General features: G+C 40.5%; 2 protein-coding genes across 2 annotated transcripts in view; one reads left to right on the plus strand and one right to left on the minus strand.

Annotated features, from left to right (window-relative positions):
- The window catches only part of gdpd5a (glycerophosphodiester phosphodiesterase domain containing 5a), a 33,231-nt gene extending 11,522 nt beyond the window's left edge, over window positions 1-21,709 (plus strand). Inside the window, exons 3-16 of the mRNA XM_083927560.1 lie at window positions 6,524-6,627; window positions 6,868-6,961; window positions 7,263-7,322; window positions 7,400-7,498; window positions 8,304-8,397; window positions 9,964-10,109; window positions 11,618-11,700; window positions 12,036-12,186; window positions 13,014-13,244; window positions 13,523-13,668; window positions 15,454-15,601; window positions 15,997-16,079; window positions 18,846-18,958; window positions 20,667-21,709. Coding sequence (XP_083783686.1) covers window positions 6,524-6,627; window positions 6,868-6,961; window positions 7,263-7,322; window positions 7,400-7,498; window positions 8,304-8,397; window positions 9,964-10,109; window positions 11,618-11,700; window positions 12,036-12,186; window positions 13,014-13,244; window positions 13,523-13,668; window positions 15,454-15,601; window positions 15,997-16,079; window positions 18,846-18,958; window positions 20,667-20,758 — 1,644 coding nt within the window. The 3' untranslated portion in view covers window positions 20,759-21,709. The remainder of the gene's footprint in view (window positions 1-6,523; window positions 6,628-6,867; window positions 6,962-7,262; window positions 7,323-7,399; window positions 7,499-8,303; window positions 8,398-9,963; window positions 10,110-11,617; window positions 11,701-12,035; window positions 12,187-13,013; window positions 13,245-13,522; window positions 13,669-15,453; window positions 15,602-15,996; window positions 16,080-18,845; window positions 18,959-20,666) is intronic.
- Window positions 21,710-23,197: 1,488 nt separating this feature from the next.
- samsn1b (SAM domain, SH3 domain and nuclear localisation signals 1b) overlaps window positions 23,198-25,045 on the minus strand; it is a gene marked incomplete at both ends in the record, with an annotated part of 42,411 nt that continues 40,563 nt past the window's right edge. Inside the window, 3 exons of the mRNA XM_083926543.1 lie at window positions 23,198-23,382; window positions 23,754-23,904; window positions 24,007-24,207. Of these exons, the coding sequence (XP_083782669.1) occupies window positions 23,198-23,382; window positions 23,754-23,904; window positions 24,007-24,207 (537 nt within the window). The remainder of the gene's footprint in view (window positions 23,383-23,753; window positions 23,905-24,006; window positions 24,208-25,045) is intronic.

The following is a 25,045-nucleotide window of genomic DNA, read 5'->3' on the forward strand; positions in this document are numbered from 1 at the left end:
CGTAAATTAGTCCATTTACTGAATGTGTGAGGCGGGCACTGATGATGTGCTGACCAAGAGGAAAAAATAGAGGCACACAGCTGCCTCTTTACCCTCTCTGTCTCCACTTACAAAGCTTCATATAGTCACACACACACAGGGCTAGCACATAAGCAGAGAGGGAAGTATTCATACACTGAAATGCTGTCTGTTTACACTGCAACACACTGATGTGTTTACTGATTGCATTGTTAAGGACGTAACTAGTTCTCTTTGACATCATCAGTTCTCTGAACCTCAGCGTCTCACACTCAGTCAGTGTGGGTAAAGGGAACTTTGGCATCTTTACCCAGAGAAACATTGCACAGTTACTCCAGCAACATTTTCTTAAACCTAAACAACAAAGTTTGCCAGAGACTCCCAAAATGACTTATGAATGTTTTGAAATGGTCGCAGTTTTAAACACATGGTTAACGTTGTGAAACAGAACATGGCCAAATTAAGTCATCAAGAGTACTTGGTTAGGTTTAAAAGACCATGGATTGACATTAGTATATGTTTGGCACAGACGTAAGTCCATGATAGTTATGTTTCTGAAGTGGTTTTTGTCCATGACGTGGTTACGTACTAAGGAAGCTTGATTGAAAACACTCAATGTTGACTTTTGGTTGAACATGGACACGGAGAGTGGTCTCCTGGGTGAAAGTCTTGTGTTTCTTTGGCCCATGTATTCACTCCAACCTCCACCTCTAGGCAGATTCTGGTGCTCTTATGCTACGTCACTTGGCTTTCTCCTTTGCCCCCTCCATAAATACCTCCACCGCTAGAGATCGCAACCTTGCAAAAAACATGACACTTGACAACTGACACTGGATCAAATGTTTAATGTGATGAGTTGTAACTCTGCAGCTCCCCCAGCTCTACTGAGCATTTTCTCATCTTTCAACTCGTTGTTTTATGATTTAATTCTCTCTCAATGCTCTCATCAGCGTCATTTTCAGACACCACAGGCAGCTGTTTATGTGAAAAAGCTCTGATAAAGCACCAGCCTACCTCTCCAGCACCAAGTGACAAAGACAAAGAAAGTACATTTACCTGGTTGAACTGATCAAAAAATAAATATAAAACATAATATTTCAGGTGTCCTCATTCTCTGTTTGTACCTATGAAATGTAATGCACTGTAATTCATATGTAATCCACTACAGTATTTATTACTGTATAAATTATGTCGGGAGAAAAGAAGTAAATCCGATGATGTAGTATAAACACTAAATCTGTGTAGGGGGGAGTGTCAGGGTGGTGGACGGGTCCCAAAACACAGGACTTTGTAACTGATTGAATTCTATTATTCCAGTTCATTTTCTACTATTACATATGTCCATTTATTTTGATATATTTAAATGTGCCTTTTATTTGCATATCTGCATATCTGCAAACTGCATAGACCCAGGTGTACTTTTATCACGGTCCATGAACAGCTGACACTAACTGTGTGATATAGGTCGTTCTGTACAGTATTTATCAGCAGAGGAAAGAAAGAGGGCTGTCAGAAGTTGTGTACCAGAAGTTCTAATTGGAGAGATGGAGGGATTCTTGAAGGCCATATAGCACTCAGGAGAAAGTGTCAGATATCACACAGCTACACTGAAAATGACTTGTACTGCACAATGCCCTGCTAAAGGTGGCTGTGATATAGATGTAACTACCACACTTTGGATGGATGGATAAAATGCAGTAAGTGTGTTTAGTAGAAGACAGTTTTACAAACGTCTTTTTTCTCAACCCCTTTTCAAGCACAGATACTATTTTGTACTGTAGATCCCTTCCACTATCAAATGTTTTACTTCAGATACTACTTCAGATTACAAGTGAAAGCAGCGTAACCGTTGGTGACAACCTAGGACGGCAGCAGCGTCATTAACATGGCGGCTTATTTACATCTAGCCTGCAAATGTCGCCACAGACACACATATGTGAATACTCTGCAAAGAGGCAACAAGTGCTTTCATTAGTGGGTCATATGATAAATACCAATGTTTTAACTCACTCTTAAATAGATAGAAATTTAAAAGACAATGAAATAGATGGAAATCTTATGGAGTACAACTTTAAAACTGATGTTCAGGCAAGTATCCCTTTGATAACTGTAGTTGCACTGTGCCATTCAAATTGCCGTTGCAAATCAACTGCTTTTATTTGGCTTGGATCATTTTTTCATTTGATGAAAATGATCAGCTTTATCTATAGTATTTAGACTATTTCCAGAAGATTCACGATATCACAAGCTTTAGTCTTATTGTGATATAGGGTTGCATTCACTGTGACAGAAATTATATTCATATTGCACACTGTCATGACCATAGTTAGTTTGTTTTCTGTTTTATTTTGTAGTTCTCTCCTCTTTTGCTCTGTCTTCTTGTAGTCCTGTCTGCGATTGCCCTTATTCGTTCAACCTGTGTCCATTGTCCTCTCCAGCTGTGTCTTGTCTGTGATAAGTCTTGTCTTTATATACCCTGATCGCCTTTTGTTCCTTCTCTGTTTGTTGTCATTTTTTTCCTGGTTAGAAGCCTTGGTTATTCCTCGTGCCTGTTTAGTTAAAGAAATCAGTTTATTTTTCGAGTTCTCGTCTCCTGCCTGTTGTCTTCTGCATTTGGGTCCTCCTACCCGCTCCAGCTATGACACACACCTTCAGTTCAGTTTATTAACTTTGTTATCCCAGATGGGAAACTTAATTTGCGCAAAGGTACATGATCTAAAAAAACACACACAAGTACAAAAGTACAAGTACCAAACTGAATACAACAGGTCAAACATGTTTCCTTTATACCAATAAACAGAACACCATAATACACATTAATACAACAACAAGCTGTATCTACAAACTGCTGTAAACTACAAGTGCAAATTAAGCCTAGTTATTGCACAGGGAACAGAGTTTTGACCCCCTGTTGCCCCTAGGGTAACGGGACACTCTGAATCTACAGCATGAGGGGAGAGTGCCTGCTGTTCAAAGAAAGGCAGTGTGTGGGATGCCTATAATCTTACCATCCACCTTCACAATATAGCTGGATTTTATCCCTGATGTTAAGGTTACCATACCAAGCAATCCTTGAAAAAGTCAGAAGAGATTCAATAATACACTTATAAAACAAGGACATTCTTTATATACAGTAATTAACATATTTAATTTCCAAAGGAAGTAGAAATGTTGCTGTGTCTTCTTACAGAGCATGCATCACAGTTCAGGTTTTTAACAATAAGTGCACCAAGAGTCTTGTACTGTTCTACAATCTCAATGACCATATCTTTGGTCTGTGCGGTATCTAATTATAGAAAGGCATCATTAACCACTTGACAGACTCATCCACCCGCGGCCCATGCTCAGACTCCTCTTTATGGAGCAGGCTGATTTTCAGGATGTTCAGAGGTAGTCCCTGCTTGTGGAACAGAACAGACAGCCCCGCTGGAACAGCTGAATATCGAATGTGTTGCTAAAGGGATCTTTAACAGTGGCTACTGAGCAGGCTTCTCCTCATAACAATTTACTTTACCTAGGAGATTTCCTCAGCCACGGATTACTTGACCTGTTCATAACCTTTCTCTGAACACACTCATGATCCCACCTGAAACTGGAATCCTAATCCATCAAACATCCGTTCTCTGGAGGAGACATATACATAGATAGAGGAGAGTTAAAAAAAACAAAAACCTCTGGAAATGCATATAGGTCGACCATTTTAGGAAGTGGTCTGATTTGGCTTTTTGGGATTTGGGTAAATTGTTGTGCAGTCTATAAACGAGACCTTGGCTCAGTGCCTCATAGCCATGAACAGTCACCTGACCTCCAGGTAGCTGCTATACCAATTAAAAACAGCCACTGCTACTTGTAATACCCCAATCTCTAATGAACCTCTACTCTATCAGGGAAGAAGACATTCTCTGATGCATGCTTATGCCACTTTCAGTTCCTGGCTAAAATTGAAACCTTTCACAAGTCGCTCTGTGTAGAATCAACAGCCTCATCAGTTCAGCCATTTGCTCGTTTCACACACACACATCTAATTATCTCCCAGCCTCTTACATAAGCTGCTGGAAATGGTGAGTCCAACCACGATGTGGTGCAAAGCTGATCAATGCTCAACAGGATCTGTTGACTGCCCTTTCATACTTAACATTACATGAGCTACTAATCCTGTTAACTACTGAAGGGAAGAGTCCTTGAGTGCTACACAAGCTCTCCTCTGTACCTTTGTTCCACATATCACACCAGAAGACTGTACAGGGGGGTCGAAACCTAACAAGTAATAACACTTATGCATATGATAATGTATACATCTGGTTTTGACTATGTCTTTGTAATGGCATGCAGGAATTACAGAAGGTTGTCATATAGCAGATTGTTTTGAGAAAAGTAGTTAGCCTGAGGATATAAAACATCAAACCAAGAGAATATCCAAAGTAATATTTCATTGAAAAGTGCTCTATTGGAAGTGCAGTGCAAAGACACCATAGTGACGGTCACGTATCATTGCATACATATCACCTAAGGTCTTGTCAAAAAAAAGCAAAACTAGTCTGTTTTTAAAATGAGGCTGAGAATCTGCACTTTAATGCCTGCAGTTCCTAAATCAGCCTGACTGTGCATACAATTAGGATATGCAAAATTCAAGTGTGTTGTTATTTTGTCAGCCCAGGTAAAATGTACTTTCCACCAAAATATCCTAGAATGTGTGATAAAAATAAAACCAAGCCCCCACCACGGCGACTTCCTGGTTGATCCAATACAGAAGTGCCAAAAACTGCAGTTCTCAGAGTGTCCACTAGGTTTGTACAATAGAGCAGTTTCTCATTGACCCCCATGATAAACAGGCTGTTTTCACAGCATAATTAAACCTATTTAAGACTTGGTACAAAAGAACACTATGTTTAAGTCATATCTCCATGACAACACTGAGGGGGGTGAATTTTTTGTAGCAGGCTAATTTTTATTTTAGTGGAGGTTAAAGTTTATAAAAAAATTAGGGGCACGGCCTCTTGAGTGACAACTAGCCCCTGGCCCTCACTTCTCCTCAGAGGCTAGTTGTCAGGATTAGCATGCTAACGCCGTCATCTCTGCGTCGACTGAGGTCATTTGTGGGATGTGTTGTTGCAGTGGAGCTAATGTGGCTAATTCTGTAAACGTCACCCAGGCAGACGTATCTCCCTCCCCCCAACATCACATCAATGCCCTCCATAAAAGGAAATGAGGAGGATATGATTGGATCAAGTTAAGCGAACAGGCCCCGGCGGAGAGGCTACGTCCATTTTTTATACAGTCTATGAAGAAAAAACATAAGATTTGTGATACGTTTTTTCTAGCAGCCACTTTGACAGTAAGATGATATTGTAGGCGAGTGTCTGGGACCTCATCTCCCAGGGGGCCTTTCCTCAGCCTCTTTTGTCCTTTCAGAGCCCTCCATGTTGACACGTTCGCGGCTGTTATGCTTCTTGATTTTTTGCACTCTTCACTTCGATTCATTTTTTGTTTCTTTTTCTCTGGACTGGAAGTTGAGCTGTCTTCTTTCTCTGTCTGTTGATCCTCCACTGTGAGTCAGCAGTAATGAAATGGACCTGCGCACAGTCAGAGTTAGATTATCTGTAATAGGCAAAGTGCAATTTTTCTTTTGTACATTTAACTTATAATTACTTAAATTTTGCACATCCAAAGCACATCCAGTCTTCACACATATACGTAATATAATTTTTTTTTTTTTTTTTTAACTTTTAACTCTTAATTTATATTTATTTATTGTGTTTATTTCGGGCATGCCAGTTAGATAAATCATCTTCACACATTATCGTGGTTTACAATTCACATGACCGAAAAGGGAAAGCGGGAGAAGCAAAAGCTTATCTTGTCCCGCCCCGTTACCCACAGAATACATTATCTTCATCCTGCTATTTTTCCTGTGTCCTTTGACATAACATTTAAATAAGTACTTGTGTTTTTGTATTTTATTTTTTATTTTGTTTAAGATTATTTTTGGCAGTTTTCAAGCCTTTATTAGATACGACAGACAGGAAATGGGGTCAGAGAGAGAGGAGGAGACATCCAGCAAAGGGCTGCAGATCGGAGTCGAACCTGCGGCCTCTGCCTCGAGGACCTTCAGCCTCTTTACATGCGACTGCTCTAACCACTGTTCCACTGTCCGCCCCTGTGTTTTGTGTTTTATTGTGATTTTGATTTTGATTTTGATATTTGGTTCATCCATCCATCTTAGCATTCATTTATCAGTCTGACAAACTGGTGAATATAAGTCCATTCACTCACTTTCAATCTCTGGTTTTGATCTCCACCAACTCCCAAAGGTAATTTCTGTCTCTATAGTAACAGCTAAGCTCTCGGCAAGCTCACTAGTTCATCAACTAGAAGCTAACTTTGGCTGATTGTTGCTGGGCACGGAGGCAGAACAAACTTGTCATAGTCTTATATTGGCTATGTATGAAAAAGTCTCATTGTAAAATCTGAAAAAGTAAACTGTTGCTTGTGCTTCTCTTCACAGTGGGAGTGTACATGGTTCATCATCTTGTGCAGTTCTTTCTTCCTGCTTCTCTTTTGGGCCTACTTCTGGTTGGTGGCTCAAAATGATTTCAATGAGTTCAACTGGTGAGTCAGTTATTCCACTTTGTGCCTGTAAACTGTTTGTGACCAGCATGTTTGATGAGGATGGAACTAGTTCAGATGAGTGAACACAGCAGGGTGGCAGGCAGGCCCGCCAACATGTGTATTGTAGAGAGTTCTAGGTGATACCAGGCTGAACAGTTAAAGGTAAAGGGAAAGTTCTCAGTTTTGACTTTGTTTCACCTTCAGCTTTGTTCAGTTAAACCCTACCTGTTCACACTCCAGGTCAGTATACAACCGCTCTGGGGAATGGAAGGACGAGACGATCCCCATCCTTGCCTCCACCACCGTGGGGTTCAGCTACATCACGTTCTTAATGGTAACAGGCTTTTTCAAACCCCTAGATCCGGGGTAGGCAATTCTGGTCCTGGAGAGCCACTGTCCTGCATGTTTTAGATTTCTCCCTACCCTAACACGCCTGAGTCTAACAATGATCAAACTGTGACAAGCTTCAGCTGCTTGATAACGAGCAAATCATTAGAATCAGGTGTGTTGGAGCAGAGAGGAACCTAAAACAGTGGCTCTCCAGGACCCGAATTACCCACCCCTGCACTAGATGTAAGCAAACTTGCTTATTGCAAGATTACTATATATCTGACTGAATGTCACCTCTTTTTCAGATTTTAGCACTTTTCCATATTACCTTGGGCCAGCAGCTGAACCTCTACTGGGTTCACAAGGTGCTGTGATTTACATATTCCACTTTTGCCCTCCATTTACTCCAGGCACAATTTTCAAATATCATCTCTCTCTACAGATTGGAGTGTTGGCTACGCTGCTCACCACTATCTCTGGTGTCATCTCTGTTGATGACTTATGGGGAGATGAGTGGGACATCCTGCTTGTATCACTGCAGGTTGGTCTACAGTCACAAAGACATGACTGTGCAATAAGCTTACTGCATGTTTTCTTGCGGTTTTGACTAAAATGACATAATATCGTTGCTGTCAGGCATAAACTTTGCATGACCAAAACCGTTGTTTTTCAGTAATGTGAAATTTTTGACAGTTTGAGGATCCAATAAGATGAAATATGGAGGTATGAGGTTTCAACCAGACAGGCAACATGATAGTGAAAAGGAGGTGTAATAAATACGGGAGCCGAAGGATGTGACGTTCTGCATGCTCCCGAGTCCCTCGTCTCTCTCACCTACAACCAACAGTAATGGAGCTAAATGGAGTCCACTAGCATCATCAAATTAACTGGAAAAAAACACACTGAAAAAACAAGGAATAAATCACAACAATGGCAACAAATAGGCTACCGGCATAATATCCAAATAGTCAGTAAAACATCTGATACAGCTCGAAAATAGTAGGGGGGAGGGAAAGGGACTGGGGTTCTTTATAAAAACAGCCTCTCGATGCATGCCTAAGTATTAAAAAATGATGGTACAGAACATTCTGGATTTTAAATGGCAACTGAATCATTGAAAGTTATAGAATCTCACCCACAGCGTTAACAACCATATCAAGCCTTAGTACAGTACACACATTTTCTTTTGTTCGACGGAAGAGCCCAGCTTTCTTGACTTATTGACTTTATCCCGTAACATACTAAGACAAAACTCTAATGATTACACTTTTCCTATTTCTGACATGTATTTATCATTATTATGTTGTTCTCTCTGTAACGTTTTTTATGTTTGGGTTTTTTACCAGTCCACAGCACCTTTCCTGCACATTGGAGCCCTGGCAACAGTCACAGCTATCAGCTGGTTGGTAGCTGGATATGTGGTCCGCAGAGAGAGATCCAGTAAGTGTTGACTTGTATTTCAAGCAACGATCCCTGTCATCACCCGAGCAGATACCCGCTTTAGATTTCTTCGGCTTTTACAGGGTGATGAGGACTGAATCTGAAAATCATTTTTCAGATTGTATTATGAGCTAGAAAATTCTGCAAGAAATTTTAACTGTGGGCTTGACTTTTACCCGTTCTGCTACTTGGTGCACATCCCAATGCTAAGGTCAAAAGGAGTAATAGCAGAAGTTGGTTAGTAGTCGTAGTAGTAGTAAACAAGGCTGTAGTAGCACACGATAGACCAGAGGTATCCATTCCTGCTCCTGGAGAGCTACTGTCCTGCATGTTTTAGGTGTCTCCCTGCTCTAACATGAGAAACCTAAAACATGTAGGAGCAGGATTGGACATCCCCTGGGATAGACAAACAATAGTTAGGAAATCTGTCCAGACGCAGGATGTGGTAGCGTTTGTATCACTCAGGCATCATCAACAATACTCTCTTGGCTCAAAATCCAAAAGTTGTATTGAAAAACCTGTTTAAGTGTGAAGGAGAGGAGGCTTAAGTGAAGATGCTGACTTTAATGTTTACATCAGCCTGATACAATATAAAGTCCAAGCAAAAATACAGAGGGCCAATCAGAGATCTATTGGAAACGTCAAATTAGATTCATGCTGTCTTCTGTTTTCCTGTCATTGGGTCACTGTCTTCATCAATCTAAGTCACCAGCCCTGGTTTCCATGGTGACAGGCAGACAGCAACTTACTGTACACAGGTCAGGAAGTTAATTTAATGGAGATAACACCTCTCAAACAACATCTATTAATTAAAAAAACGTGAGTCCAATGTCCAAAATATGAGTATCACCAGGGAGAGGAGACTCTTATCATTTATAGGAGCCACAGAATTAAAAAAAAAAAACTTTAAGTCCTATTGCTACAATGAGCACACTGTCTGAAAGAAGACAAGAAATATACAAATTATATCTGAGAAGTGAAAGTAGTGGAAGGACCTTTTGTCAGAAAGTTTTGTCAAAAGAATGGAAGTCCTCACCGACAGTGAGGCAACATACAACAATACTACTGCGCAATACACACTCCATGTTAACAGAAATCAGGTCTCAAAAAAACATAAACCCTTACTGTGATTATTGAAAAACTGCTCAAGATGTGAAAAGGAAAAGTCCTTTTTTAAAGTCTTGCAAATCGTTTAAAGTTGAAATGAAGTGTGTAGGTGGAAGTATGTGACACTAGTTACATTTCAAAAGGGAGCATGTTTAAGATGGTCTCCATAGACTTTCATTATTAAAAAAAAAAATTATGAAAAGCTGAATATATGAGAAAGGCAGAAAAAAAGTGAAACATCAGCTGACCATTTTGATATTTACATTTTTTTAGCTGAACGTATGCAGCAGTTAGAGGCCGCCAAAAACATACGGAAGGATAAAAATCAGAAAGATTTGGATAACCTAGGTTGGAAATGCTTAAAAGCATCTTACCAATTCTACAAATCAACACAGACAAAGCTTAGCATTTCTTGTCATAGTGAACAAAGTGACTTACACCCCCTGACTCCTCTCTTAGATTTCCAGGTGACGGTGTTGCTGATCTACACCCTGATCCTCCTGGCTCTCTATTTGGCACCGCTCACATTCACCTGCCCCTGCATCATGGACCGCCACAGCCTCAGACCTCGACCAGACATCATTGGTCGACGGGGAGCTCCCATGGTGAGTTGGTGGTTTGCCAGACCTCACTGTCTGATCCTCTTAATTGTACTGTGGGCGTAACATGTCACTGCAGAGACCTCAGGTGTCCCCTTTTTAACATGTTTATAATCCTGCCAATGGAGCGATTGATATTTATTTAAGTGTATTTATGGACTACACTAGTGTTATCCAGCTACAGTACACGAGCCTACTGCCACAAGGCTCAGTGAGCATGAGAGGCAACAACACACTCAACTGTCATTTCACAGCTGGGCAAGCAAATACTGTTCCAGATGACTAGCTGTAATGTACAGTGATGTTCAGTGCTGCGTTTTCCTGCTCTCTGGGCACACACACACACACACACACACACACACACACACACACACACACACACACACACACACACACACACACACACACGCACGTATACACACAAATCACAATAACCACCTGGCTTTCGCCTCTCTGCACTGCACTTCAGCTGTATGGAGGCTTTAAAATCAATCACAGTACAATCTGAATTATTTAGATATTACTATGCTCCATGACGTTAATACTTATATTACCCATAGGCACCTACACATGCGTCCATCGAGTCAGTTTAGTCTTACCTCTGCACCAACACCACGCAGCAGAGAGCAATTATGCAAAACTTTAAGCCTTATTATTATTAAAAAAGGTGCGTTATAGATAAGATATACTCTGTACTTAGCTATTGTGATGAACAGAGATTTCATAGACTTGGATACAATCATTACAAGAAAAACGCTAGAAAACCGTGTACGATCAGAAAGATGGAGATTAATTCCCTGAAGGAAGCTCTTTTTTTGCCTGTCAATTCGGATTTCTAATGTCTTCACTTCTTTCTTGCAAAGCAGAAGGCAAACAAAGAGCAGCAACTACAAACAATGTGTTTCGCTAAGCTTTTATACACATTTCAACAAGTTTGTTGAAGAAAATGAACATATTTCACAGGAATCACACTTGTTTTCCCAGGCATCTGTCTCTTTGTGTCTACCCTAATATTAAGACTATACTGAAAATAATCATGAACAATTTGATAATTGAAATTTGTGATATAATGGTTGCTCAACTTTACCAAATCTCTGGACTTCCACAAGAGTCATGAGCTGAGAAATGTCACTAGATTTCTTTTAATGTTTACTTTGAGAGCATGGCTAACAAAGGCTAGCTGTGGCTATCTCACCAGCTGCAGTAGCTCTTACTAACAACTCTCTTGCTTTCGTCAACGAGTTGACTTTTTGTCTTTGTTAATCTTTGTTTGTTTCTCTCTCTGTTTTGTATTTACCGCACATTTCATCTGCTCTTTTCATTTCTATAATCACTCATATTGTAAGTGGTCTATGCCATGAAGAATTTAAATAAATAAACCATGTGTGGTGTGTATTATGATAAATTACTTTTTTCTATATATAAATTGAACTGTTCTTTTATAATTCTGTCACATCTCTATAATGTGTGTTTTCTATGCACGGTGACTGACACTAGTCTCCTCTCTGCTCTAGCTGGCCCCAGAAAACACCATGGTGTCCTTCAACAGAGCGCTGCAGCAAGGAGCCAGCTCCCTGGAGGCAGACGTCACTATCAGGTTATTAACTTCACATTATTATCAATTTTTAATCCTGGGTCATTTATAAATTCTACATAGCTCAAATATAGATTGCTGGGTTGAACCATTTCCATTTAATGCAAGAGATGCAGCCATATATTGCCTTGTGAGTTGATTATTAACACTTTACACTGTTGCTTTGTGAGGTTTTTTACTGAGCTGCTGTTTTGATTATTATATTTACTATATATATATATATATATATATATATATACTATATATATACATATATATATATATATATATATATATATATATATATATATATATTTATATATACTTTATCATAATTTAAGCATTTCCTGTCTCTCCAGTGTGGACGGTGTTCCCTTCCTTATGCGAGACCGCACGTTGAGACGAACCACAGATGTTAGTAAGGTGTTCCCAGCTAGACAGGATGATGATGCCTCTCTCTTCAACTGGACAGAGATTCGCTCTCTCAACGCAGGCCAGTGGTTTTTGGAGGTACTGAAATCCACTTTGACTCAGCTCCCCCTGATTTATCATGCAGATTCCATAATAGCTATGATGTAATTTCCCCCCTCATTGCCATTCTCCGTATTGCATTAAAGTCCTTCAGGAATATAAAATGTTTCAGTTTTGATGGAGTACTGGAGGAGGAGTGTGCAGGACATCTTCCACTGAAATTGGAATAAGAATATGATGCGAGAAAGCAGAGCTGGACTACCTGAGTCTGGTCACAGTCTCTAGTCCGGTCTTGGGTCCACTTTTTTGAAGACTTACACTTGTCTTGGTGTCGTACCTCGTTGGACTCGGCTATTGAAAACGGTCTAGTCATACCTGGCCACTGATAAAGGATCAGTTGTACATGGCGTTGCCTAAATTGATTAGTTTGATTTTAGATAATGGATCAATCTTCTTTATAGATCCATCCTAACTCCGCAATCATTACATTAGCATTGGAAAGGCAAATCATTGTGGTTTTGAATAGGACTTGATTTGCTGTTGATTTAGTCCATTTGCCTTTGGACTTGGTTTTGACTTGGACTTGAATGGACCTGGTCTGGGACTCGATTAAGTTGCTCTTGACTACAGCCCTGCAAGAAGGAACTGATGATTGTGTTTGCAATGGAGATAAGTCTGCAGATGCTTTGATTGTTTTTCAGTAGTATTGGGATGCAAAGACAGAAAGATGTACAGTAACAGTAACAGTATAAAAGTGTAATATAGAAAAAAAGCACAATTACTTGGAATATGCTTTACAGAAGAATATATTCTATGCAGAAAAACATGGTTTCTGTTACGTCTCTGTGTCTTTCCTCTGCTTCCAGAGTGACCCCTACTGGACAGTAGAAACCCTGACAGCGAAGGACCGGAGCAGAATAGGCAACCAGACGGTTTGCAGTCTTGTGGAAATGCTGCGCCTGGCATCCAGGGCCAACGGCTCTGCACTGCTCAACGTCCGCAAGCCTCCACCAGAGCACCCACGCTACCGGAGCTGGTTCATGGACACACTGTGGGCTGTGCAGAAAGCAGGGATTTCCCAGAAGAGGGTGAGGACTGTAGGTCCCTCCATTATAATCCTTTCATTACTCAAAGCTGCTGCTTGTAGTATAGAACTTCAGTCAATCAAGTACATTAACCACTGTCACTGAGATTGTCCTTCTTTGTTTACTGTAATTACTGTATACCAAAGTAACACACACACACACACGTTATATTGATATTTAAATTCTACAAGTAGCGCCTTTTTACCATAGATATGTAACATCTCTGGATATGAAGAACTCTGCATTTTTGTCTGACCAGGGTCTCTCCATGTCATATGTGTTTGTGCCAGGTGACGTGGACCCCCGACACGGACAGGGGGAGGGTGCGAGGGCTTCAGCAGACCACAAACGAGAAGCTATCGGTGAAAGAGATAAAACAGAGGGGGATAACAAGCTTGACCCTCCACTACAGCAAGGCCAGCCCCAAAGACATACAGTAAGAGCAAGCATCCACCGCTAAGCAACAAGGAAAGGGCCCAGGGTCATGAAAATTATATGGATACATACTTTTAGTAAACTATAACTCTACAACTACAGCTCTGTCATATTTCTGAACAATATCAAATGATAAGGTGGTAAACATGTACGGGAAGTCTAGTCAGTTCTCCTCCAAGCAGAAGAGATGTGACAGTAAGCCCTTCTGTTTCCAGGTGTTGGGCAGTACTACTGCATATGGCAACAGTCTTTGAAAGCCTTTAGTGTCTCCAGAGGGAGCTGTGTGAAATCTGATAAATGTCTGCAAGTGATGTGACTTGGGTCAGTGTTGGTAAAAGACTACATGTTTGATAGTGAAGGGGCCATCCACACAAACATGGGTGTTTTTGAAAGCGTGTGTTTCTCTGCACGGTTTGGCCTTTCATCCACACGTGAACGCAGTTGTGGGCTCCTGAAACTGGAGTTTTGTGTCACCGAAGTCCTGGGTGAACTTTTTCCGAAAAGTCTGGTTTCAGCAGGCATGTGTGGACAGGAAAACCGCAATTTATTGTCGACATTGATTGACTTGACACTGTGCGACGGTAAACAGTCAGTAGTATCCATGGAGACTTGTGGAGCACTCTAGACGTGACCAGCTGACGGAGTTGCTGTTATGCAAGACCTCTCCAAAATACTGCTGCTGTTTAGCAACTTATCAGCGCTTTGTGTGTGTCTCATACAACTACTCAACCCTATTCTGCAACAGAGGCATCAGCACAATCTATTAAGATAATAATTATTATTATTATTAATAATTGTTTTTCCAGCCTTGTGATTGGCTACAATGGCCTTCCTGTTAGGAATGCTATCCCCACCTACTGCTTTGGCATGTGCATGACATTGTTTGAGGCGGATTTTGCGGTTTCATCTGGACGGAGATATTTTTTATCACACCGATGGCGTGGAGTGGAATTTTCTTTTTTAACCGGGGGCCATAAAAGTTTGGTTTTCAAAATACCTGTGCTGTGTGGACTAGGCCGAAATAATCTGGAGGGTGGGGTTAGGAAAAAGTGAGTTCACCAGACATCTGTAGCCTGCTCCTCTGCTCTGCTACTAGCATAACACACCTCCCAATCTCCAACCCAACTGTCTGCAGTCAAGTTGCATTGTGGGTATTGTAGGCACTAGGTTTTGACAAAGAAGAAGTAGTGGAATATGAAAGAGGATATCTCTGGTTCTCCTGTGCTAATGTGGAGTGTAATGCTAAATCAGTGGAGTAGAATTTTAACACGATTAAATATTCATCACTAAATGAAGAAAAAATCAAAGTCAGTGTTCCTTAAAACCTTTGTACCCCAAAAAGTCATTACTTATAAAGAGTTTGACAGTCAAACACTCTAACCTAATCCACGTCATGAGGACTGTCGGGCTGTGGTTGGATCAGGTTTGATTAAATGCTGCAAACATTAGCGAACAACCCCAGGATCATCATTGTGTTTCAAATGGTGTTAAACTCTGATTAAATGGAAATGTGTGACATCATCTTTTCCCAGGTGAACCCCATCTACTTAAGTCTCACTTTTTTTAATATTCAATTCACCTTATTTCACCTTCACCGGCGACACCAAATTGTATAGCATCTTTAGGTGACTAACTATAGGTTCTAGATTTCACACTGTTTTCATTTCTCATACACAAAACATTTACAGTGACAATGTTTTCTGCGCTGCGATTGAAAGGAGCCAAGGAGTGAAAGGGAGAGGGCCTTTTCTCTCAGTGCTGACATGTATTTTTTTCCTTTTCCCAGGGAGTATCTGGCCAATAATGTGAGTGTGACAGTCTACCCAGTGAATGAGCCCTGGCTCTACTCCATTCTGTGGTGTAGCGGGGTGCCTTCTGTGTCCTCTGATGCCCCCCAAGTCCTCCGAAAGGTGCCTTTCCCCATCTGGCTCATGGTAAACAGCTCTCTTCTCTCTGTCTCTCATCTGACACTACACACACACGCACAGACAAGGTCACACAGCAACACACAGCGACGAGAGGACAGCAGGAGGAGAGGACAGAGACTGACGAGGGCCCAGCAAGACTCAAGGGCAAGGACACAGAGAAATATGAGGGAGCGCAGCGGCAGACTTTATCTCAGCGTGGTGTAAGGGAACAACAGGACCCTGGGAAAGAATGTGAGACAGGCTGAGACAAAGGGCGGGCGCAGATCTGAGCTAAAGAGCAGCTGTCTAGCCAGATTTTGTCTTAGTCAGGGCCATGTGTTAGCTTCAGGAGACACGCATGTTAATGGGGACCTCCAGTGGCGCTGACTGGAAACTACTTCTCTTTTTTTCTTCTCTTGCAGAGTGTGAACGCTTACAACTTCATCTGGATCACCTCAGATCTGGTGTCCCTCGCTGTGGTCATAGGGATTTTCTGTTTTCAGAAGTAAGTACGGTTTGGGTTGTGATCATGTTGAACGTCACAGACCTATGTTGACAACTACACTCCTCATGCACCTGACTTAGAGAAAACGAAAGGAACATCATTGCATTTAGTCTGTTTTGAGTTCTTACATTAAGTTACTTTATTTTACTTTATGGTGCATCATTTGTGATATATACAGTACACTGTGATTTAATTGATTTCGAACCAGGGGGCCTGGACCACAAGGGGTCACAAGATAAATCTCAAGAGTCACAATATGATTTAAAAGAGTTGGAAAGAAACATAAACATAACAAAAAATAACATATTTAAGCTGCAAAATAATCATGTTAATGTTTTCAGGCTTTTTTTTTCTAATTATTGCTGTTTATCGTGAATTGCTGGATAATGTCACCTCTCCAGGGCTGTAAAGTGATTCAACTAAAACAGAGACAAAAAGTTACAAGTACACATTGCTTTGTTTTAGGGATCATAGACTATAAAGGCTGGAAACCGGTGATTTAGTTCACAAAGAGTCAGTTCACCTAAATAACAAAACGAAAAGGTGTGAAACAAAAACATATTTAGCACTTATCTCTAGTGGTATCTGACCATAGTTGGTTTAGGTTACCTAATAACATGCAATGCAGTTTAATGTGTGGTGCACACAGTATTCAAACATTACATTAACATTCAACATCGACTTGTCTTTCTAGAAGCGGTGTCACATTTATCATACCTCTGTGGCCGTGGCTGTATATTTTCAGGTTGTACATCCATCCATCCGTACATCCCATACCTGTGATACGATAGCTCAGGAACACCTGGAGGGAATTTCTTTCCACTTGGACTCAATGATAATGAACTGGTTAGATTTTGGAGGTCAAAGGTCAAGGCCACTGTGACCTCACAAAAAGCACTTTTGGCAAAAAACTCTAGAATAGGCGAGCCATTTGTGTGTTTTGCCATCTTAACGGTGCCGCCATTACTGCAGTTGCGTCTCCCTCCAGTATGTGCGCACTTGAATGGGAGCTGTCATTATAAGTGGACCTTTTCTACTTTTACCTTTCCTTTTATGCAGCATTACTTTTGACAATGATGTCTAGGAAGTTGGGAAGAGCCTCCAACCGCTCCAACAGCAGTGGGAAACTTTGGAAAAAATTTGAATGAATGACATTAACCTTTACCTCATGAAGAGTGCCCCTGTCTGAGGCCGTATGGCCTTTATCGTTTCCCTGGGCGTGCAGATGTTTTCCAGAAGTGGATCAAGACCATTAACAGAGGGGACTTTGTTCCCAACAGCAACAGAAGCTCAGTTTTGGTTCACACTCAACATCTCACAGTGAACAGCATGAGGCTGCATACCTTAACACAGTGAGAAAGTAATGTCAGCTATGCTAACACTGCTTAGCTAGCTCATATTAGACGCCTCTATTAAGGCTGCCGTGGGTGCACAGAGTAAATTGACTCAATGTCGTGTTATTTTGAAATATAACGTAAGTTGCTCTGGGCAACCTAATGAGCACAATGTAATGGTCAAGTAGATGAGGTAATTAGTGATGGAGGTAAATAATCACAGCTCTCTTCATGAGGTAAGGGTTTGTGAAAGTTGTAGAAAAGGTTCACAGCTCCTGTTCAATCCCGCGCACACTGGAGGGAGATGCCACCGCAGCAATGGCGGCTCCTTCACTTCCAGTACTTCGCCACATTCGTCTATTCCTACACTGATCACGACCACATTTCACACAACTAAATTGATGGAGCGACGACATATTATATCCAAGAGGTTTAAGGTCAACTTCACTGTGAAATCAAAATGTTTCATAACTAAGGAACAGAAGGGGAGACATGTGTTAGATTACTGAAGTGGTGACACTGATCTTGAATCTGTGGTGATGTTTCTGTGCTGCCAGGTTGAAGATGTGTGTAAAGCCTCCACATTTTGCCAAGAACTGAACTGACCCTTTAAAACTATCCTTTTAAGGGTCTTATTTTTCCCACCATGCAGTGAGAAGTTTCTTATGTCTGAGAATTGTTAATACAAATGCAATTTACCATTGTGTCTGCTTTAGTGCACACAGTTAGAATGACTGTCCTGTAGAAATAAAATAAATGTTTTTCCTTTTTCTATCAATTTAATAAAATATGTCAACAAATATGATCTGCAGTGATTTGGGCAGGAGCAGCACATATGTGAATATACCAACAGTGGTATTGTGTTAAAGCATACTGCACAGTGTTAACACCAGCCTCTGAGTGTGATTGGACCTGAGCGAAGCAGGGTGTCTTCATCCTCCTCTATCTTTCTTATCTATTTTATGTCTTTTTTTCTCTACTGCCTTTTGTCTTCTGACTGTTTCCATGTTTCTCCTCCCTACTATAACCTCTCTTTGTCCTCTCTGTCCTCCTTTTCTCTCTTTCTCCTTTGACATTTGTACTTGTCCTGTGCTCTGCCTGATCTGCATGCAACCTTCCTCCGCTGCCCCCTGGCATCTGTCAGCTATCATATGATCAGGTAACTGCTGCGACTGCCTTGGCCTTTGTTTCTGCCTCCTTGTCTGTCCTTCTTGTGCGTTTTCTGCCCGACTGCCCAAAGCCGTTTCCTTCCTTTTTTTCACTGTACTTGTTTGCCTCTTGTTTATCACAGTGCATTTCCCTCTATCTGTGTATTATATTATGTGTAAGTGTATCTTAAATGCCCAGTCTCGCCCCACAATTATTTAGTCGTATGGTTTAATGGACTCATGGTGTCCACATGCTTGTGATGGTTTGTATCTGTGTGTAACAGGTGGAGGATGAGCGGGATGCAGAACTATAACCCAGAACAGATTATGCTGAGCGCTGTGACACGTCAGACCAATCGGGATGTCAACATCATGAAGGAAAAGCTCATATTCTCAGGTGCAGCTTTACTACGGTCACACCTGGAAATAAAGGTTTCAGCTTATAACTGGGCAGAACAAACATGTATAAGATCCAGGTGGAAACACAGCCATGACACATGAGGTTCTTAACTTGCAGATCAGCTCTTGTGGTGGGCACACATTCATTTCATCATTATTATAGCACACAGCAATTACTACTAACCAGTATTTCCCATTGTAAGACAAGGTCTTTCCAAATACCCACACTTGCAGTTTTGGTCACTTTGGTGCGCGTTCACAAGTGGTCAGGTGATAGACATCTCCCATCTGAAAACACACAGTCCACTTAACCCACTAAGTGTATCCCACAGTTCACCATGATCTACCGCAGCACCAGTCCAGGTTTTGGCAGTAATTCATCTAGATGCTGATTTGACAATAAAGAAGTTGAAGTTAATGACATGCTGGATATTATTATATGTTATATATTTCATATTAAACCCATGCTTCTTCTCTTCTTAAGGGATAGTCTGTCTATTTTAAAACAGGGTTGTATGAGATACTTATCCATAGTCAGTGTGTTACTTACAGTAGAGGACAGTGACCACGCAGCCAGTTTGAAGAACCAGACAGGAGTATAGACACAGCTAAGCAATGTGCTGTACAGCTGTGGACATAGGCAGCCCTGTAAATGTATTTTAGCCACTTGAAAAATCCATTTCATGCTATATTTAGAACATTTTCACCGCTCTACCTTGCTGTCAGACAGCTTTTCTCCCAGTTTCCTTTCTCTCTTTCAGCTGTTCAGTCTCTCTGCAGAAGTTCCTATTCTGTATACTCTGGTTCATAAATGGATCCTCTCGTCTCAGTAGTGAATAGAATTTCCTCATCGCCGCTTTAATGACTCATTTATATTTTCTTGTATTTGATTTGGGGATTAATAAAGTGCATGACAAAGTTGAGTTTATGTGTAGGAATATGACGAGAAAATACAATGCCACATTAAAGGGCTGTCTGATGGCGAAAAGGTGAAGAGGAGAAAATATTCTTTTTATTAAGGTGCCCCCCCCCCCCCCCCCTCTTTAAATCATATGTTACTTTGTTTTCTATTTTTCCCCTTTTCTCTCCTCTCTCTTTCCTCTTCGGTCGTACACATACCTGCAGGGGGATATAAATATGATATATATAATATAATAAATCAATATGCTAAATCAACTTACACACACACTGCAGTCTTAGTGGGCACCTGGTTACTAGGAATACATTTTGCAAATAGGCACGTATCACAAATATCACATGGTTAGGTATAGAGACACAGTTACTTTCACACATGAATCAAACAAAGTGCATGCACGTTTATGATTCTGCCTCTTGGAGGTGCCAAAGTTTGACATTTTGAAATTCTTCACATGTTGGTTTTTCCTCTACTTGGTTGAAAAATAAAGTATCAATATGCCGCATAGTGCACTTCTTTGCATTGTGGTCAGTAACTTTCTGGAAAAAAACTAATTCATATTTGCTGCAGAACAGTTCAGTAAAAACAAGAACAGTTCAGAAAAAAAATAAAATAAAATAAAATAAACAATAAAACACAACAACACACCTCTGGACTTGTGTAGCAGTAAACAAGTGGGTCTTTAGCTTTGCTTTAAATACATGTCATGTATACAAGTATATCAACATATGTTAAATGCGTTCTCTAAAGGAACTAGCATTGCTAATCATTTTTCTGTCGTCTTTTTCAGAACTCAACAATGGGCTCAGCAGTACAGAGGAGCTTTCTCTGTACCCTGAGAACGGTTATGCCAGATACTCTCACGGAGGCCACAGTCCCTGAACCAAACACAACACTGAAGCTGGCAAAACTGATAACAGATGCTAGTTTGATTTCAGAGCTCAACTGACTGGATGTTATTTTCTTATTGGAACTAAGAGGAGCACAGCAGGGAAACTGGTCTATTAGTCAATTTACCAGAGAAGTTTTGACGGCATGTAGGATACCGTGAATTCTAATTTCTTCTATTTGGCCTATTCGTATTTTAAAAATAACACATTATTCGCTTGCTTATGTGCAAGTTCAATGTAATATATGTACGTATGTAATATACTTTTTTTTAATGTATTTTTTCCATAAAACTGTCGCTTAACCACATTCCTCGAAAATAGTTCACCACTTACCTTTAAAGGTGCTGTAAGAAGTCAGTGTTATAGATCTTCACCGGGAACACACGGCTGAACACACACACTTCCTCTCTGCAGTCATGGTCTCAATCGCGTTTCTTAGAAGATTTGTTTGAATCACAGTTTTAGATAATGGCACATTTCAATGTAGAAACATGACTTCCACTCATTCTACAGTGCATGATTACTAGCTAAACTTAAAAAAAGTGATGTGTGTGGTGAGTGGGGCAAAAATCCATTTGACTACCATGAGAAAAAAATTAATTCCGTTTAGTCTGTTTGCTTGGGTGACCTTCTCAAAAGTTATATTTGAGCTAATACGGGCTATAATGTTATATTGTTCCATGTCATGTACTTCACTGTTGTTTTATAACAGTAGTGCCGTGTTCTGTATTATACACCAATGTAAATATGAGTTATTTTTATTATTTTGCAATGGTTTGGACAAATCAATTGTTTATTTTCTGTTTTCATTTATTATCCTTATGACTGATTTCCTCTTTTACATGCAAACGGCAGATTAGGGCCTACGTGGAAACTTGTTTTCTCTCTGTTTCATGGGATGGCAGGGTTTTGAGAGTATTTTGTGTTCAATGTTCTAATCTTTTTTCTGCCTCTTTTCTGGCATGCCATGATTGATTTACTATATAGTCATAATAGCTATTACAACTTTCACATGGCTGCCTTTTTGTTAAATTAATGAACTGGTAGAATAGTGTTAAATACAGTATGTTTTGTCCTTTAGTTTAATAGTAGGGCTAAAAACTTGACAAACTGTTACAACTAAGCCTTTAGGTGCAGATATGTCAACTGTTCAATAAAAGTGATCTTTTCTCTGTGACATGTGCCGTTTTTCTTTTTTGGACAATTTGTAACAAATTAATCCAAAAGTAAATGCTCAAAATGGAAACAGATTCAGAGGAAAACAATCTTAGATTATTTTACAATAAGTGAGAATATTGAGGTACTTAGTTAAACAGTTTTTTCCATATATTCTATCAGCAGTTAGTAGTTAAGACAATAATGTGGATTTCTAACCAGAACTGTTTGGCAGTGCAGTCGGTTGGTTCACCACTTTTTCACCAAACACTTAGGCTTCTGGATGGATTTAAATGTTTCCATTAAAGATTTATGGTCTGAATTCAGATGAATTAGGTGTTGCCCTGTCTTTTCATCTAGGGCAGGGGTAGGCAATTCCTGTCCTGGAGAGCCACTGTCCTGCATGTTTTAGGTTCCTCTCTGCTCTAACACACCTGATTCTAATGATTTGCTGGTTATCAAGCAGCTGATGCTTGTCACACTTTGATTATTGTTAGACTCAGGTGTGTTAGGGTAGGGAGAAACCTAAAACATGCAGGACAGTGGCTCTCCAGGACCAGAATTGGGCACCCTTGCTAGTGCCACCATGATGATTATGTATGTGAGTTTAAGTGAAATGTCTCAATAACTGTTGTCCTCAGGGTCAGGGTGAATTGTAACAACTATCAACACTGGGATTTGATCATCTGACTTTTCATCTTGAGCCATCATCAGGTTAAAATATAAATTGGTCTCTTACTTTGTTGTAAGTGAGGTGCGGAACACAACAGGAAGCTAGGATGCACTTTCCCTTGTCTAATATATTGCATAAAATGCTTCAAACCATATGAATGCAACAGCAGGGTCTACATGAATGATACAAGACAAGGATCAAGACAAAATGCCATCATTATACTGTTAGTAATATCATAACTATGAAAGCTAAATGAGTTGTCTATCACTTAGTCGATAGACAGATAATCAATCAGCAGATGATTTATTGTTTATGTTTGTAAATCTTTTTACGGAATGGTCTTATTGTAGGAGAGCATTTACACATTTTATGGTGATTCTCTTTGATGTCTGTTATAGGCCACAGTAAAATATAATTATGCTGAAAAAAAGAAAACTGATTCATAAAATATTTTATTTCAGGAAAAATGAAAAAATCTTTCATTTAATAGACACACATACAATAGTGGAGATGTGCATTTCAATGATGGTGGAGGAAATAAAAAATGTAAGTCATCTTAACAGCAGCATGAGGAATAAAAAAGTCATAAAGAATGGATTGTTCTCATGAAGCTGCTGTCTCAGCTGGTAGAGGGTATTCAGAGATAAAGTGAAGGTCTGTGTCCTCTGGGCTGTTGTCAGATGGCATGTGGCAGCCAGAGTCTCTCGGGCGGTTGGTTATATCTGCCTTCATGTTCTCGCTGGGGGTCTCGGCCTCCTGATTGGCCTCATTCCCCGACTGACTATCAGCTGTGGAGCAGAGAAGACAGGTCGGTTGGATGTACTGTCCCAGAGTTGAATAGATGAGCAGTGAGTAATCCTTTACAGCTATTATTCCTGTGCATAAAGGCTCAACGGCCTATCTGTGTGCAGCTACTATCCTTGTGTGTCCCGATCTATTCTCAGTAACACTCTTTGGGGTTATCCCGTTATCCTTAACCTCTTTAGCTGTGGCCCGTATACCCTCCCAGTCTTATCTACTTGAGGTGCGATGTCACTTGTCCCTTTTCCTTTCTGAATTTAAAGGTCTCAGCATTTCTTTTTCCTGTTATATCATGTCACAAAATGTGAGTGCTGACACTGTCCTTGGATGACCTTTTTCAGCCTTTCTCATTACTCACAGCGCAGTTGCTGCAGGGAGTCGACAGCGGCGAGCAGACGATGCCTGTGCTCTGGATCAGTCACATTCAGCTCCGTCAGGTGATGCTCCCTCAGCCTCATCAAGTCATCTACTGTTTGGTAACCGTTCATCTGTAGAGATGAGAAATACTCCTGGGAAAGCAAGTGGAAAAAGCGCCATTCAGAAGCTGAAGGAACATCCTGTTGTATTGAGGTTGTGATTGTTGAGACATTCAAATCCAAAAGAGAAAATACCTCCATACTGAGGCGCCTTAACACTTCCTGGAGAGTTGATTTCTGTCTCACACTGTGGGTTTGTGTTCCCTTGTGTGTTTCAGGAGTCTCCTCTGTTAGCATGTCCACATAGATGAACTTGAAATTTCCCATTCTGCCGTTCAGCATGCCTGTCCATATTCCCATGGGGGGCTTGGCGATTATGTCAATCACATCTCCCACCTGAACAAAAGTTTAGGTTTATTCATTCATTTGAGTGGGACATGTAAAAACAAAACATATTCATCTTGCAGACAGAGAAGAGATATTGTGGGAGTGTAGCTATGTTCCCCAGGTCCTATGATCCCAGGTCCTATGATCCCAGGGTCCTATGTTCTCCGCTTTGCATGTGACCTGGGAACATCGGACCCTTTTCACAGAAAGGGTCCCATTTCACAATCAGTGTCGAAAGAACCCTACCCCCTAACCCTGACCCTAACCGTAACCCCCAACAGAATGCTAAATTAAATCAGTGGAGGCAGAGGCTTATGTGACCGGGGAACATAGGACCCGAGGAACGTAGGGATGACCCCGATATTTTGTACCAGATTAGCTATAGCTCGGCTACTTGCTATCTGCGCTCAGACACAAACACTAATTCAAATTACACAAATACAAGTTCAAAATGCAGTAAATACAAAAAACTCTCAGCTTTCATATTTCTGTTAGCAGCCACTTAGACAAAACATGGTTACACTGATTCGTTGAGGCAAACCACATCAATGAGGAAGTGAGTCACAGTGGTGCTTTGAACTAAATGCTAACATCAGAAAGTTTACATGCTCACATAGACTATGCTAACATGCTGATGCTTAGCAAGTTTCATAGTACCATTTCAGTTCAGTGTGTTAAATTGCTAACGTTTACTTATTAGCACTAAACACAATGTATAGCTGAAGCTAATGGGAATGTCTGGGATTTGGTCTTAAACCAAAGTGTGGGACAAGTTAACATTTTGACCTAAAGGTGGCACAAGATTACAAAGTTATTAGAATTCATCCTGAGGTAGACATGAATTTCT

This window comes from Echiichthys vipera (genome assembly GCF_963691815.1).
Source record: "Echiichthys vipera genome assembly, chromosome: 14".
In the NCBI taxonomy this organism is placed as follows: domain Eukaryota; kingdom Metazoa; phylum Chordata; class Actinopteri; order Perciformes; family Trachinidae; genus Echiichthys; species Echiichthys vipera.